Raw genomic sequence first — 16,191 nt, forward strand, 5'->3', positions numbered from 1 at the left:
GGCCAAAGCGGTGTTGGAGCCAGCCGTTTTAAAGGCCCAAGCCCGACAGTCTAGCATTGCTCTTGTCATCACATCATAGCTGAGGCTGTGCGTCGCTGCCACAAGCTTTGTATCCACTTCCTATATTTCTCCCGCGCTTCCTCAAAAACTGCCCGAGCAGGGCCAACTAACCAGGCTAGTCGTTAGAGCGAGGCCGCTACCCGCCCGAGCCAACAGACTGAACGTCTAATCCTGATCCCATCAAGCTGAAGTTACGCCACGCAGGAAGGAGCACCTGCCCTTCTTCCCTCGGGTACGGTCCGTGTGAGGCACACCCGCCTCGCTGGCGCTGGTGGTCGACATCTCGAACGGTGACTGTCCGGGTGTTTCGTGCAATGCACCCTCCCTATGCCTTCGTATTCCCGCGCTGCAGGTTGCACTCGAGGGTGGTTGACTCATCTGAAATTCGCAATAGATCAAGGAGATGGGGTGGCATGCCTTCAAGTGGCGGCGAAACGCTTGGTCCCAAGTCGGCACGCTCCTTGGCCGAGAGCACGGTCGTGGCGGTGGTGAGCTGGAGGGGATGGGCCCTCGGTCCTTGGGACGGTTGGTAGAGTTGAAAATGATGCAAGGCCAATATAAACGCTGGTGAGCTGCTGATCAGTCTGCTTCTTGCGTTCATTCCTTGGTCGTTATCCATCAGCGGCACTCCAGCACCGCCTTTCCAGTCGTCCGCTGACCGACACCTGCGGTCTCTACACTCTTTTCTTACACCGGGCTCCCTTTCTCGCGCTCGCTTTTTACCACAAGATCCTTTCTTTTGTTCCCCCTGACATCTTCGCTCGTTTCAAAACTCGAAAAGGGAGTCTTATAACCCTCTTTATCAAAAAAGACGCCGCCTCTGCGGCTTCCAGCTATGTTTCCGCTTCGACCACCCCGACTGGTGTAACATCTTCTACCGAGGTTTCGACAGCCTCCACCGATTCTGCGTCTTCCAACGCTTCAACAGATGCAGTATCCGCAACTGCGACGGCCGATGTGATTTCTTCCACTTTTTCGGCCGAGGGTACTTCGGCTACCTCGCCCTCAATTGACAGCACCTCGACAACGGCTTCGACTGATGCTGTCTCTTCCACAGCCTCTGCCGATGCGGCCTTTGAGACAGTGCCCCACTCCGCCATCATTGGCGACGACGCTACTTCTACCTTCAAGACTGTGACTTCTACCACTGCTTCAACGGGCATAACCCCTTCCAGTTCGACGGATACCGTGACTCCATCTGCCATCATTGGCGATGCTACCTCCACTGAAGCGGCCTCGTCGACTACTGCCACTGATGTGGTCTCGTCGGCAGCCTCAATTGATGCCAGCTCGTCAACTGTCTCCTCAGAGCCGAGCTCATCTGCTGCCGGCACAGATATTGTCTCTTCGACTTCGTCAACCGACACGGCATTTGCCTCCTCTGATGCTGTCTCTTCGACTGCCTTGACGGACACAGTCTCTTCCACGGGAACCGCCCTGTCACTTGCGTCAACCAACATGTCATCGGCTGCCACCGATGTTGCCTCTTCGACTACATTAGCCGACACGCCCTCGTCAACCGAAACAATTTGGTCAACAGAGGCCATAAATACTTCCTCGGCGACGGCTACTAATACCTCCACCACCTCCAGCACTGCCAGCGCCTCGGCCGAGCCTATCGACGCCGGTGCCAAGGATGCCTCAACCTCTGTTGGCAGCACTGAGGTGAGCTCACCTACGGCTGCTTCCTCCTCGTCGACTGAGGCCTCCGCCACTTCATCGGTTAAGATGACAGATACGCCCGCTTCAACCGGCTCGGCGACATGGACGAGCGCCACCGACGTGGCCTCAACCGCCTCTGGCGAGGTATCCACAGCCACCACCGACGCCGCAGCCACCAGCAGCAGCACCGAAGCATCGTCTTCGACCTCGACGGAGGCCACGCCCAGCTCCACCGGGATGCCAGCCACGTTCCGCCTGCGGCCCGCCACCGGTGCCATGTCCAAGCAGTACCTGACGCTGATGGACTGGAGGGACCTGGGCGCCGGCAATGGAGGCATGTCGCACCTGATCACCTTCACTGAGGACGCGTCCAGGGCGTCGACCTGGTACTTCGGCACTGGCGCGGCCGCGACCACGCTCTACTCGGTCGACGGCGCCGGCAGCCCCGTGGCCGCCGTCATCGACCAGGACTCGCGCCTGGCCTTCATCGCGCCGGGCGGCCTGGCGTCCGTGCCCGCCTACGAGATCGCGTGCGCCCGCTCCGCCGACGGCGCCGCCGTCACCTGCCACGAGGGCGGGCCCAACGGCGCCCAGTGGGGCAAGCTGGGCAACTGCAACGACGTCATGGGCATCTTCTACGACACCAACGGCTGCGGCGGTGATCTCTTCAGCCTTGCGGTCGAGGCGGCGTGAGACGTGAAGGTATTTATGTTCTAGCTACAACAGGAGAAAGATTGTCAAATAGCGCAAGGCGATACAACCCATTGTTTACTTCCGAGATAAGACCGTCCTTTTGGGCAAGCTGGCTCTGGTCCTCTTTTTCTTTCAATATCCATACTATAGGGAGAACCTGAACAAGCTTGAAGGGAGCTAAACGCCACCAACATTTCTCGTTGAAGGGCATGACCAGCTGACCAGGTCTCCTCCCGACCTAACGAACCTCACTCTATCCTATCAGCAGCTGCAAAAAAATATTAAGAGGAATTACCCTCCAACCACAACACCGAGCTCATAAGCACTCAGGTTAGGAATGTGGGCTTTTGAGCCCGGTTCGGTGGCTACTGAATCTCTCGGCGGCGTCACCCGCCCACACAGGCAGGTCCCCCACAATGCATTGCCCGAGCTGGGCTAATCTTATTGCTCCAGGACGGCTTGCCGCCTGACCGGGGTTTGTTTCAGGGCGGATTTAGTATCTTGGGGGCCAAGATTACTTCCCTCTGGGTGACGCTCGCAGGATCTAATATCCATAATGAATTCCAGCATGAGCTCGTAGAGCAGCGACTTAATATGCCCAGAAACCAATGGCGTATCGAGGCTCTCACTCTCCTCCGCGATCCCCAGGAGCCTCAGAGACGCACAAGTTCCTTCAGGGACCTTGAAGCTTTCGAAAGGCTACTGCGTCAAATGGATGTTGTAGTGGCGGACGCGAATCCAGTGTATCATCGAACGATGCGGTGAAATGATGGAGGGTCGCTTGCCTCGAAAAGGGGCGGGACTCGACGTGCCCTGATGGTAGGAGTCAAGCTTTTGGCCGATCCATCGCCTCGGCTAGCGCCGATACTGACTTTATTAACGGTTGCATTTATTTATCTACATCAAGTCTGTCTCGTTAAGTCCCAGGAATCATCTTCTAGCGGCCAGACAGCGCGACAGAGGTGGGCTCCTTCATTGCCGAGCTCGAGATGCAAGTCATCAGCATGGGAGACACGGCGGATCAACAGTCTAACCCAAAGAAAATATACGTGCTCCAAAGCACCTTGGCATCCTCGATCCCGGGTTGGGCCCCGATCACGACGACGTCACCCCTTGGCGGCCAGAGTCCCAAGACATATTGACATCATGAGGCTTGGAGGCTATCAGGACAGAAGCTGCGGGGTTGGGCGGATGTGTGGGATGGCCTGAGGGGACATGTGATTATTCTGATATGTGGTAATTTTTGATGCTGTCAACGGTACATTTCCTAGAGCCGGTTAGAAGTAGATGGGGCTTGGGGCTTGGGGCTTGGGGCTTGGGGCTTGGGGCTTGGGGCAACCAGTCAGCACGACGCGTCGTGGGCTAGCGGTGTCCAACGGCTCTGCACAGAAGCACAGAAAGCAGATCCCTCCCCGTTGCGGCTGCCACGGTGGGCCCTGCACCCAGGCACGCCAGGCACGCCCCCACATCCCGGGAGGGTCTTCCCGTCCCCAGCAGGCGGGGCAGCCCACCAGTCTGTCACAGGTCTTGGCGCGCTGCGTTCCCTCATATGGGCTTTGGAGACGAAGATCTTTGTCGATCAGTCCGCGACTCATTTCGAAATACCCACACAGAGTCAGTCTGGATCCCCACCACCACGCGAACTGTTTGTTTGCTGGGGGGTCGGTCCATCACATCACGCCCGCAAGGACCTCGTGTTCCCCCGTTTGCCCGAGGCAACGCTAACTTGACGCCTCCCGGGAGCGGCCGCCACCCCTCACCCCCTGGTGCTGGCGGACTTTTGCTGAAGAGCCGTGGTGCTATCACCATTTCGACCTAGCCTGTCCGCGGCAAACGACTAATTACACGTTGCCAAGCGAGCCGGCTGTTATCGCCCGCCCTCGCCCTCGCCCGCTCCCATCCACCCTCGCGTTTCTCACACGAGCGCTGCCGCCGCCGCCGTGACTGGCTGGCGATCGTCATGGGTAGCGGTAGGTACTAGTCGATTGCGGTGACCAAGATGGTCAACAACGGGCGGTTGGGTGGCGTAATGCCATCCCATCTCTTGCTAAATAGGTACTAAATAGGTAGGTACTCCCATTCCGTCGGGCTCCCCTTGGGGGGGCCCATGATGTGAATCTCGGCAACTGTATCTGGCTACGTATCCGGCCGTCTGGGAGGTGGAGAGAGGGGGTGTTTCCGGCGATACCACCGTAAGAAAACTCTGCTTTCTCTTCATGACGCCCCTCCCCCCGGCCGGCCGAGAGGCCCAGCACTTGGAGTCCCTAGGGAGCCTGCTTAGCCCTGGTACCCACTTGCTTGTCAGAAGTGCTCTGGCCCTATTGTTATTATCATTTTCCCTGCTCTGGGATCCCTCTTAATAACCCCGTGTGGCACGTCCGCACCGACCGATGGGCGATCCCTTTCTCTGTACGGTATCGTCGTTTGTCTTCTTCTCCCTCGCACGGGTTCTCGACCGTGCATTCCTGTCCGCCCGCCTCGCTGGAGAAAAACATCGGTTGGACATCGACACTCGGAGCGGACGTGCCGGGAGCAATCATGGTCTCTTTTTCGGCTCCCCTCTGGGCGATAGACAACTGGGGTCCGGTGGCCGACATAGCTGCTTGGTCTATGTTTGGGGTGCTTTTCGGTATGTCTCTTGACTTTTCTCTTTCCCAACGTGCGCTTGATAGAAGGGGCTGCATCCGAGACACCTGCCAATAGGGAAGGCACAGGATCAGTAATGCCCGTGTTTAGAAACGAAGCTAACTCTGCGGCTTGAACATCAGTGGTCGTCGGCCTGCGCATGTACACGCGAGCATGCATCCTCAAGCAGATACATGGCGGCGGCCTTTACATGGACGACTACATCACAGTCGTCTGCTTCTTCATATTCGGCATCAGTTGCGTCCTGGTGACCGTCGCCCACTCGTATGGTTTGGGCCGCCGCCTCGTTGATATCCACCCGGCAGAAAACGTCAAAAATGCTCTCAAATGGAACGTCATCAGTAGCGCTGTCCTCATATGGACCTTCTCGCTGCCTAAGTTTGCCGTCATCGCCACGCTCCAGCGAATCCTCGACTTCGGCATCAAGACCAGGGTTGTCTTTTGGAGCCTCGCCATCACCTCGCAAGGCTGTATCATGAGCGTCTCGGTCTTTTGGTTCACCCAGTGCCGCCCCATAGCAAAGCAGTGGGATCCATCGGTGGACGGCGTGTGCTCCGGTACCAAGACGTTCTCGGATCTTGGATATTTCGTCTCAGCTTACTCGGCCTTTCTCGACATCTTCTTCGGTCTTTACCCGATCCCCTTCATCATGCGGCTGAGCATGCCGCTCAAGAGTCGCATCACGGTCTCGGCCTCGCTTGGGCTCGGCGTGGTCGCATGCATTGTGTCCATCTACAAGCTGATAATATTTGGGGATATATTCGAGATCGTGGCCAAAGACCCGACGTGTAAGTTGCCTGGTTGCTCTGGTTTGCTTCCTGTCCCCTTTCCGCCGCTGACTCTGGTAGACCCGCTACCCTTTCTCAACATGCTCGGCCTGGCAGAGGGGAGCATTCTCATCATATGCGCCTCCGCCCCCACTCTGGGGCCACTCTACCGCAAGGCTAGGGGCAAGTTCACCGACAGGTATGGATCTGGCAGCGGCGACTCTCAGGTCGAGAGGAAAAAGCCGATATCCTCGGTTTTCAGCAGCGTGGCCGGGGATGGGGCTGCCGAAGGTCACTCCAACAAGGACTGGAGCCTCTTCAACGAGCTCAAGCTGGACGACCCGGAGCGAGGGAGGCGGGACGCCGTGAGCCCAGACTCGGCAGCCCGCGACAACAGGATCGATGCGCACACCAGGCAGAACAGAAGCATGACGGCCGAGACAACCGACGATATTCCCCTCGTACGCAATGCAGCGGGCAGGAATAGACGCAGCAGCTCGGCCATGCTCACACTAGACGAGGCGGGCGCCAAAGACCACCAGCCTAGCCTGGCAATCCACAAGACCATCGAGGTCAGCGTCTCGTCCCAAAACCCGGGGGAGGCGCAGGATCAGCGGGTGGGGGTCGCATTATGATAATAATAAATAATAAAAAGAGGCGGGAGGTAAACGGAAACCAGCCTCCATCACATTCCTTTCACATCCACTCGCTACTTCATCTCCTAGCATCACCCTCAAAATACCTATACCTCACTCACCAGGCACGGAACCTTGAGCATCGAGATCCGGCCAGCCGGCAGGAACTTGATCTTTCTTCTTTCGTGATCTCGTTTATCCTGTAAATAAGTGATAGTCAGATAGCGGCTACACACAGATAATTCTATTATTAGTCACTATATCACCAGTATCCTACAGTATTCCAAGCCTACAATCAGTCCCCCTAAAGATTCCCGTCATTGATGAGACATGGGCGCATAACGCACGGGGACAAGTATCGATGCCGAAGCCACAACGGAAAAATCCATGACACTGCCGGGGAGCTCCCGCCGATGATTGTGGTTATCAGGTGCTTGGGAGGGATGGCCCCTGTCTGGACTTTGGGGGCTCCCACATTCGGCCCAAGGCGATTTCGCTCTTGGGGCGAGGGGGGCGAGGGGGTCGCTGCACGCGGCCTCTGTCAGGGGGGACAAACGGCCCACTCCAACCCGAGATAACGGGCCCGGCCACTGCCTTGTCTTATAGGTATGGGGCTCTGATATAGAGCAGGGGACATGGGGCGGGAATGAGGAGCGGCGCGCGGCTTCCCGAATTCGGCTTCACCTCGCCAACGCGACTTCTAACTTTGGCTTAGTGTGAGATATACATGAATCAAATGATTCCCCAGGACTGCGACGATGTGGGAGGGGTCCATCCACAGTGGTGACGGGTAAAGGATGGAGTCCTCGCCACGGATGTTTCGCGCCGAGTGAGAAACCGCTCCGCTTTTGCCTCCCTCGCGTCTTGCACTTGCCGTCATCACAGTCACATTCGAGCTGTCACATAAATCATTCTTGTGATGATAAAAAACTTTGCAGTAGCACAATCCCTGTGCACACGCAATAGGAAGGCGAAGCGGTGGGCAACTTTGGCCAAGGAGGCCGGAATCATTCGGCGGAATGGTTGCGTATTAGGCCGAGAGAGCTCATGCAGCGCGCGCTCTTGGATGTGCCGCAACGCGTCCAGATGTGAAATTGAGCTGTGCTCCTCCAGTAAGCGTAATTATTCAGCCCCTTGCGACTGATTGATGGTGTCTGCCACCAAATGTCAAGAGGGAATCGCGGTGGCTGAAGGTTGCTTTTCTCCAACTGCATCAGACTGCGTGGGAAGGTGGCTGACAATTGTGATGAAGCCATGGCCGGGCTCCCGACAATGTACACCACCTAAGTGAGCGGCGAATCATAGCTGCATGGTTAGATTACTGCTTTTCGAGTGTCGGGTCGACTTGAACATTGTGATGACATGTACCAAAGACGGATTGACTTGGTGAGCTGAGATCGAGGACGAATCCATTTTTGGTGGGATCAGAATTGAAACAGCGTAGGCCTTTGGTGGTCGAGTGGGTCTCTCTGCCACGTGAGGCGTCCAATCATGACACACAGCCTTGCTCAGGACCCGTCTCCGCAAGCACCTGATCGAGCTGGCAATTGACCCTGACTGACGCATCCCGCATTTCCATCAGCCTCCACCGCGATGGCCTTGCCGTACGACGAGATAGCCGAGCTTTCAATCTAGTGCCGCTCAGCCTCGACATTGCGCCGTGCACATACATACCAGGCGACACCTGTTGGATTTTCTGTTGTTGGGCCGGTTTGCCAATTCCGGGCTGTTGGGGACGCCTGGGCCGCTGCCTGGTCTTACGTCGCCTCAGTCGTGCTTGTCCCCCCACGTTACATTCAACCACACTTAGCAACCTCTTGTGCCGAGCCGCTTTCCGTACTTTGTTTTTTTTTCTCTCTCCAGCAGCGACGACACAAACCCTTATCCCTCCGACGCGGGACCGAGATCGTCAAGCCGCCTGCCCAGACCGATCCCCCCCGCATCAACCACACGCAGACTCCCGTTGGACCACGCGGTTGCTAGCCTTGCCTGCCCCTTCCCGCCGTCGCGCATACCCGCCTCCGACGGCTCCGACGGCTCCGAATCGCCCCGACCGAGGCCTCTCTCATGCAGTCTTCTGAAAATGGATCGCCGGCGCCCGACTCTATCCAGTCCTTGCCCATGGCGGCTTCCACCATAAGGCTGCCCAGCAGGCGGCAGCCTCTGGACGACCTCGCGCCGCTCTCACACTCGGAAGCCGATCTACGCTCACTTCCCCGACGCGCAAACCCCTCGGTCGCCTCGCTCTACGCCTCCACCCTCACCCCGCCCGGTTCCCGATCCGCCTCTCCGGCCGGCCGCCAATCTCTCCTCGCCCGCAGCCCCCTTGGCGCCGCCGCCTCGGTATTCGCAAAGTCGCTGGTGGATCACGTCCCCCTCGACAGCCCCGGCGATCCGTTGGCCTTGATGCTGCAAGCATTTGTGCCGCACGTCGCCGTCTACGCCTCGGCCGATACGGACGCCCTGGCTGCGGACAAGGGTTTTGAGCGCGGTCTGTGGGAGCTGTTGCGTCCCTTTGGCGAGCAGGTCCAGGGCAAAGTCTCTATTAGGGATAGCGTCGGTGGCTCGAGGACCTGGGATGACTACGCCGTTCGCTTCGTACGCTACGGTGACAAGGATGGGTCAAGCACGCCGCTCCAAAATTCATCGGCGGTACCCAACGGCTCAGCCAGTAGTGCCGACTCACCCGAAGTTGTTACATCTCGCGAGTCTCGGAGGCTTGCCGATGTAGAGGCAGTGGTCGATCGCCATCTGACTTATGCCGAGCAGTCCATGTTCGGCATTGGGCAGCAGCCCATGTCGCCAACGCAGCAAGAAATGGACCTCGAGGCACCTTCGCCTTACTACTCGCTCTATCTGCGGAGGTTGTTATCCGGTATCCCACTGGAGAGCCATGAGACTTTTGGCCATCCCGTCGCCTGCGTCATGGCCATCAGCTCGCGCAATCCTTCGCCCATCGACGCCCTGCGGAATCTCTACAAAGAGACCAGTGAGGGCGAGGGCAGGCTGCCAGACTGGGTTGCTCCGGACTACCTCCGCTACTACGTTCTTGTGCACGACGAGGAAAACGGCGATATCTCCAAATCCATGGCGCTCTTTGAGCAGATGAAGCGGAACTTTGGGCTTCACTGCCACCTCCTCCGAATCCGCAGCACACAGTGTGCCGAAACGGACGATGATAGCATACCATTGCCCCGTAGTGAGTGGATGTCGGCGGCCGAGGAGCTTGCGGACATCCGCAGGAGTGAAGCCCAGGAGCATTTCGAGAACCCGGCCAAATATCTGTTCGAGACGGACGCAACCGCCATTCGCACTTTTGTGCGCGAGATGGTTATCCAGTCAATCGTGCCAACCATGGAGCGAAACGTCTCCCTATGGAACGATCAGGTGGCGGCCAAACGCAAGGGCTTCGGCGGCCGGCTGGTGAGCATGTCCAGGAGGTGGGCGTTTGGTGGCGGATCCAAGAACGCGCCCGGCGGGTCCAACTATAGCCAAGGCTTCTATCGGCCAGACACCCCCGAGGCAACGTTGAGGCGGCTGGCCGACTATGCCTTTATGCTGCGTGATTGGAAATTGGCGCAGTCGACGTATGGCCTGTTGCGACCAGACTTTGAGAGCGATCACGCTTGGAGGCATTACGCGGCTGCAAACGAGATGGGCGCGCTGGCAGTGCTGATCATGGCGCACCCTAAAGCCTCGGTCCAGAGTCAGGCCAAAAGTCTCGACTCGGCTGCAGACATGCTCCGCGAGGCTGCATATTCATACCAGACGCGCTGTGGCGCCCCTTACGGCGCCCTCCGCTCTTCGGTACTTGGGCTTGAGCTGCTGAGGCTCCGAGGCGGGGCTTCGTGCGTCAACGCAGCTGCACAGCTGGGGATGCGGCTCGCCGAGGCCACGCCGCGGCTTCTTGGTGTCGTGGGAGATGCTCTGATGCGTGAGCGCATGGCCGTCGTCTGCGCGTCACGGCCGGCCCTCAACGCGGCCGGCGTGGGGTCTTGGCGGCGCAAGTCGGCGCTCTGGAGCGTGCTGGCGGCCGAGGCGTGGCTGGGTCTTGGCAAGTTCCTGCAGGCCCAGCGGTGTCTGAACGAGGCGCGCGTCATGTACTCGATGCTGCAGAGCGACGACGGCATCACGCGCTTCGCGCTCGCGAGCGAATTCATGGCGGGTCTCAACTCGCGGCTCAAGGACGGGCTGGCGACGGCATCCGTCGTGCGCGATAAGCTATCGCGCAGTACCGGCGGCGTAGATAGCAGTGACGACGAGGATGAGTCAGAGGATGAGGATCGGACAGGGAGAACAGGCGGCGGCGGCGGTAGTGCCGCCGGCGGAAAGAGGCACGATGCAGACGGCGACGAGGACAAGATTGACGAGGAAGAGTTCAAGGTGTCGAGCCCGAGGAGGTCCCGGCGCCAGAGTCTCCTCAACGCGGGCAACGGCGGGGGGCCCCCTGAGACGTCACCACTACAACCAATACCATCCAAGAAGGAAGATGTCGTGGGCAAGGGGGATTTTGGCTGATCTCTCCTGCTGGACCGGGGAGAGTAGGATGTTGACGAGAGTGCTGCCTGGTTGTTGGCATTGCCGAGAGTTATAGCGAATGTAATATAGAAGACGGAACCTCCGCTGGGATCCCAGAGCTGCACCTCCTCCTATACCTTGTGCTTTCGTTGGGGCGGGAGTTGTGGAATGGTAGGAGAATACCTGTATGTGAAGCCCCAAACTAGACCAGCAAGCTCTGACACGACACCTGACGGCACACAGAACCTACACATATTAGGCCAATATTGAATTGGTATTCATATTCAGTCCCTCGGGGGCGTCTCCGTATAGTGAACCCAGGCCCAAGGTTGCGTCGGTTACTTACTACCAAGGTATAGAACAAAGACCAGATCGTCAACTCAATAGAGAAGGGACGCACAGGTAGGAGAAGTTTGGTATGAGAAATGGAAAACGCCAATAGTATGGAACCCCCTTGGAATGCTTTTTTTTTTTTTTAATTCCGTTCTACCTCGGGTGCCGACCGTCAAGAGTCAACACCGTACAGGAAACGTAGGGCCGAATAATGGAGGAATGGGGAAATAGAACATGTTTAGGACGCATCAAGGGCTTCCATGGCCCAGGACACCACAAACGTAATGTCTCTCCCGGAGCGGCCGGAGCCACCACACTCGACGGAGCGATGAGGCATGGTGATCAATCACCTCGGTGGAGGACCCTTCTGGACATAGCATGATGTTTGAGTGCCCTCCCGATGTGAGTGACAAGGTAGTAAGCGCCTGGAATAGTCAAAAGTAACATGCTGGCGCACACAAGAAAAAGAACAAGACCCTAGGTATTTCAAAAGGAACAAGAAAAAAAGGATACGAAACAAAACAGATCGTTCATCACCAGCAGATCCCTACATGGACAGCGCGCGCTTGCGGCCGCCCCCCACAGGCAGCGGGATCGATGACGCGAGCCGCGCGGGCGGCGGCGGCGGCGCGCCGGGCTTGCGGGCCGGGTTCCCCAGGTCCAGGAGCACGGCGGCGGCGTCCATGTCCTTGCCGTCGCAGGCGGCGGGGCGGCTGTGGTCGTCGACGTCCATACGGTCGCCGCCGTCCCTGCCCTTGTGCCCGGCAGTCTGCTGCTGCTGCCGCTGCCGCTGCCGCTGCCGCTGCCGTTGCCGGCCGTCCTCGGGCGGCGTCGCCGCCGGCGGTTCGTAGCGGTAGTCCATGCTCTCCCGGGGCGGGGATGGCGGCTGGCTGTGCCGCGCCATGGCGGCCACGGCGGCCGAGGCGAGGTTGGTGACGCTCATCTCGCAGTCGCCCGCGCTGCTGGGGCGGCGGTGGGCGGTGGGGACGGGGACGGGGACGGGGACGGGGGCGGGGCGGGAGCGTCGGCTGCGGCGGCGGGGCGGGGCTCGGCCGCGGGCGGGATTGGGATTGGGTGGCGGGAGGGCGCCGGGGGGTAGTAGTCGAAGTGCTCCTCGTGCAGCGGCTGGGGGGTGGACGGCGCGGTCCGGTAGTAGTGGTGCTCACTACGGAAGCCGGTGGAGGTGGTGGCGGAGGGATACAGTGGATGTTGGTGGTGGTGGTGGTGGTGGTGGGGTTCGTGCTGGTGCTGCTGCTGGCGCATCCACGGCTGGGAGGAGCGCGGGATGGCACTGAGGGTCGGGTTGGGGACGTGCTCGCCCAGCAGGTGCGTGTGCCGGCCTCCCCTGTAGGCCCCGGGGCGGTGGTAGGCGTCGGGGCGGTCGTGGCCGTCGCCGCTTTCGTAGAGGGAGGGGCTGCCGGGGCTGCTGTGGGCGATGGCCTGGTAGTCGTGGGGACTGCTCTGGGCGGCCGGGTAGTCGCGGGGACTGCCACCTTGGGCCGCCGCCGGGTACTCGACGGGCCACGTGTTGGGCGAGGGCGTTAGCAGCGCCGGCTCGCCGAGGCGGTAGCCGCCGGGCGAGGAGTGGGCCGAGGGAAGGTCGCGCTGCATGGACGGCAGCGACGTGTTGGAGTGCGTCTGCCGGTGGCGGTACTGCGAGCGCCGGCGGTACCGGCTGTCGCCGCCGTAGGGCGTGCACGTATCCATGTCCATGTATGTGCTTGACCTGCCTGGAGACGGGGGGCCGCTGTTGGCGGCGGCGGCGGCGGCGTCGGGGCTGCGGACCTGCTCGGCCGACGCCCTGTAGCGGGGGTGCTCCCTCTCGTGGCGCGGGTAGCCGCGGTGGTGCAAGGCGGTCGCGTAGTCCGGGGACCCCTGGAACGGTGCCGCGCGGGCGGCCCGGCGGTATGGCGGGGAGCGCTCCACGGAGAAGGGGCGCTGTTGCTCTTCTCTGCCGTAAGACCACCTTGGATAGAGGTCCCTCGGCGTGGAGGGTTCTACATGGCTATAGTGTTCATGCTGCTGCTGCGGCTGCGGCTGCGGCAGCTCCTGGTGGTGGTGGAACCCGCCGTGGCGTCCGCCCAGGGCGGGCTGCTGCTCGCTGTAGTAGGCCAGATTGGCCTGCTTGATGGCCTCCTCGACTATCTCCGGGTCTATGCCGAAGCGCCCGAACTCGGGCGAGCTCGTGGGGACGCACTCGGCCGGGAACTGGGGGCCGAAGATGGGGATCAGCGCCCCGGAAATATCATAGCAGAACTTTGCGCACATCGCTCTCGCGCAGTGAAACGGCATCCAATATCCTGGACGGAGAAGAGACGGCCACCTGTTAGTATAGGCTCTGGTCTGATACAAGAGCAAGATAGCTGAGCAAGAGAAAACCCGGGATGGATCTGCCCTACCCTGAGCCGTGATAGATCCACCTGTAATGCTGCAGGTTACATTCTTCAAGCCTGGGTTCTGTAACAGTGAGCGGCTCGGAACCGTCTGTCGGTTGTTGCTGGGTTAGTTGACCTACTCAAATGATGAACTGCTGGGGACTTGGAGCCACAAACCTTGGAGTATCCCATGCACTTGAAGAAGTTGGTTATTCGCACGAGACCGACGTTGTAGTCCCAGAGGACCGTCCACTTGTTCTTCTTCTCCGGATCCTTCTTGTCCCGAGCATAGAATGTGTACTCGAAAACTAGATCAAGATTTCCGACATCTGCATCAGTATGGAAGAATCACCAGAGTCTCAAGACATGTCGCTTGTCTAGGTATGTGTTGCGCATTGTACTCCTCCAAGTACGGAACAGGGAGGCAGGCAGGCCAAGAACAGAAAAAAAAGAGCGCGGGTAAGCTGCAGGAGGACATGTTCGTACCTTCCAGGCTCTCCATGCCTGTCTTTGCGCCAAAGTCCTTCTTGTTCGAGTTGTAAGGGATGTGCCTGCAGGTTTCCCGGATGGCGCCGAAGGGCTCCACCTGGAACCTTCGGACCTCGGCCAGGGATCGATCGTCGAGACTTTCGTGTGGCGGATAGTTCACTGCGCCCTTGGTTTGGGGTGTCGGGAAGTACACCTCCCTGGGTGCGGTGCGCGGGGGCGACGGTGCCCTGTGGGCGTATAGCCTCTGCTGCGGCGATATCGGCGACGGGAACCCTTGGTCGTAGGGGGTTGATGGTGCCGACGACATGGCACCCGTGTGCTGTCGGATCATGGGGCCCGACTCAATAGCCATGTCTGGGTTCATGAGTGATGCTAAGGGCAGCATCGTTTGGCGGTCCAAGGTTGATGGCCGAGGTGGGTTCGAAGGTCCCTTCGAGAGCGGCGCCAGATCCTCGAGATGTTGTTGACTCTCAAGGAAGAAGTCGAGGATGGCAGGGACGATGACTGACTTGGGGCAGGCGTGGTATGCGGTGCTAAAGAGGAGAGAGGAGGTCGTGCGAGGTAGAGGGCGGAGGGATGGTCAAGCCCATCGAGGTTGGGACGTCGGAGTCGGGGGAGGAGGGGGGTTATATCACCCAAGGGAAGCGGCTGGATTGCTCGACGGCGCTGGACCACGCCCCAGGGCGACGCTTGGGGAACATCAAACTGGGCGGGTGGGCAGCAAACAAGGTACTATCAAGGACAACAGCTCCTCCCCCGCCCTTGGAAGAGACCACGAAGGGGGGAGGATATGAGGGTACAGGGGGATGGGGGCACACTAGGAGAACGCCGTGGCTTTCACCGTCCTTTCGCTGCCCTCCGAAGATTGCCTACGGCGGCCCTTCCTTCGGACGAGGGCGCCGACACCGAGCAGGATAAACACCCAGGGCAAAAAAAAAGGAGCGGGGAGGGAGGTGTGGAGCCTGCGATGCAGCTGGCCTACTTCTTTTCCTTTGTTCTGCTCGCGAGGCTGCCCAGAGTCGACCTGTAAGAGCAGAGAACGCCCGTTTGGCATCCCACCGCCCTTTCCTTTTCTCCTCTCCTCCTCTTTTCTTTTTCTCCAGGTGTTTGTAAGGGCCGCTCGAGATAAAGAACAGCAAGGAAAAAAGTGACAGATGATCGGCGAGACCGAAGGACAGCTGGTGGGAAGAACCCAGCTCCTTTGCCAGGCCGATAGAGTGAAATAACCAAGCCAGCAATTCCAGGGGGCTCCCAGTTGGTGCTCGGACGGGCTTGCTGCTGCTGCTCGTGAGCCAGGGCCTAAAGAGACGGGTCACTTTTTTTTCTGGCTGTCCTCCCTTTCTTCCTTGATGTTGCCCGTCCCGAAAGTATGGGTCGGGTAGCGTAGCGTGTGGACGTCTAAACTGGCGGGGAGGGCGACGAGGCCGCGGGCAAGGCTCAAAGACGGCGAGGGCCGGCCGGTGACTGGTCGAGACGGGGAACAGGGTACGGGAAGCCACCGCAAAGACTCCAGGGGTGTACACCGCAAGTATTGGGAGCACGGCCAGCGACCTCACGCCTTTTTTCCCACAAACTGTCGGAGTCGGCGTGGCCTGCGAGGGGGGGCTTGGGGGAGTCAAACAGCAGCGGGCAGGCACGCCTCCTGACTGGCTCCCTGCGGGCTGTATAGGCTGGGTTGGGCTGGGTTGGTCGAACGCTGCTCTCGGTGGGGCTTGGCCGCCTTGCGTCTCCTTCTTGAGGACCCTCTGCTTCGCCCGTGACCGGCAGCAGGAGCCAACCACACCGGCAGGGCGACGTTGGATGATTGGGCCCGGCCTCTACGTATTGCTGCCCTTTTTCTCCTCAGGGCACACCGGGTCACGAGCCCATCAAGACCGCCAGCTTGGGTGCCGGTGATGCTGCCGCTTTTTCCTTCTCCCCTGGAAGAACAGGTGTGTGTAGACGCCCGGCCACACGCCCCTGCCTATAATACGCCCACAGAAACACACGCTCACTGCTGCTGCTGCTGCTGCT

General features: G+C 59.5%; 5 protein-coding genes across 5 annotated transcripts; 3 read left to right on the plus strand and 2 right to left on the minus strand.

Annotated features, from left to right (window-relative positions):
• Positions 1 to 463: 463 nt before the first annotated feature.
• GGTG_02984 (hypothetical protein) lies at positions 464 to 2,415 on the plus strand (the record flags this gene model as incomplete). The annotated part of the gene is made up of 2 exons (XM_009220762.1): positions 464 to 548; positions 872 to 2,415. 2 exons carry the CDS (start codon positions 464 to 466, stop codon positions 2,413 to 2,415), a joined length of 1,629 nt encoding a protein of 542 aa, XP_009219026.1.
• A 1,915-nt stretch (positions 2,416 to 4,330) lies between these two features.
• GGTG_02985 (hypothetical protein) lies at positions 4,331 to 6,752 on the plus strand. The gene is made up of 3 exons (XM_009220763.1): positions 4,331 to 5,044; positions 5,184 to 5,849; positions 5,910 to 6,752. The coding sequence occupies exons 1-3, from the start codon at positions 4,954 to 4,956 to the stop codon at positions 6,461 to 6,463; spliced, it is 1,311 nt and encodes a 436-aa protein (XP_009219027.1). The 5' UTR covers positions 4,331 to 4,953; the 3' UTR covers positions 6,464 to 6,752.
• Positions 6,753 to 8,051: 1,299 nt separating this feature from the next.
• Positions 8,052 to 11,438, plus strand: GGTG_02986 (hypothetical protein). Its single transcript, XM_009220764.1, has one exon. The coding sequence runs from the start codon at positions 8,531 to 8,533 to the stop codon at positions 10,979 to 10,981; it is 2,451 nt and encodes an 816-aa protein (XP_009219028.1). The 5' UTR covers positions 8,052 to 8,530; the 3' UTR covers positions 10,982 to 11,438.
• Positions 11,439 to 11,770: 332 nt separating this feature from the next.
• Positions 11,771 to 12,218, minus strand: GGTG_02987 (hypothetical protein; the record flags this gene model as incomplete). The annotated part of the gene is made up of 1 exon (XM_009220765.1): positions 11,771 to 12,218. One exon carries the CDS (start codon positions 12,216 to 12,218, stop codon positions 11,862 to 11,864), a length of 357 nt encoding a protein of 118 aa, XP_009219029.1. The 3' UTR covers positions 11,771 to 11,861.
• A 35-nt stretch (positions 12,219 to 12,253) lies between these two features.
• On the minus strand, positions 12,254 to 14,563 carry GGTG_02988 (hypothetical protein; the record flags this gene model as incomplete). Its single annotated transcript, XM_009220766.1, has 4 exons — positions 12,254 to 13,614; positions 13,714 to 13,798; positions 13,867 to 13,997; positions 14,176 to 14,563. The coding sequence occupies 4 exons, from the start codon at positions 14,561 to 14,563 to the stop codon at positions 12,254 to 12,256; spliced, it is 1,965 nt and encodes a 654-aa protein (XP_009219030.1).
• Between the last annotated feature and the right edge of the window lie 1,628 nt (positions 14,564 to 16,191).

This window comes from Gaeumannomyces tritici (assembly GCF_000145635.1).
Source record: "Gaeumannomyces tritici R3-111a-1 unplaced genomic scaffold supercont2.2, whole genome shotgun sequence".
NCBI classification, from domain to species: Eukaryota; Fungi; Ascomycota; class Sordariomycetes; order Magnaporthales; family Magnaporthaceae; genus Gaeumannomyces; species Gaeumannomyces tritici.

What these genes read in the sequence shown, in the direction of transcription:
- GGTG_02985 (XM_009220763.1), top strand. Translation starts at nt 4,954, where the DNA reads ATGGTCTCTTTTTCGGCTCCCCTCTGGGCGATAGACAACTGGGGTCCG. An exon ending in TATGTTTGGGGTGCTTTTCG is followed by an intron (nt 5,045 to 5,183) that starts GTATGTCTCTTG and finishes CTTGAACATCAG; the next exon opens with TGGTCGTCGGCCTGCGCATG. An exon ending in CGTGGCCAAAGACCCGACGT is followed by an intron (nt 5,850 to 5,909) that starts GTAAGTTGCCTG and finishes TGACTCTGGTAG; the next exon opens with ACCCGCTACCCTTTCTCAAC.
- GGTG_02986 (XM_009220764.1), top strand. Translation starts at nt 8,531, where the DNA reads ATGCAGTCTTCTGAAAATGGATCGCCGGCGCCCGACTCTATCCAGTCC.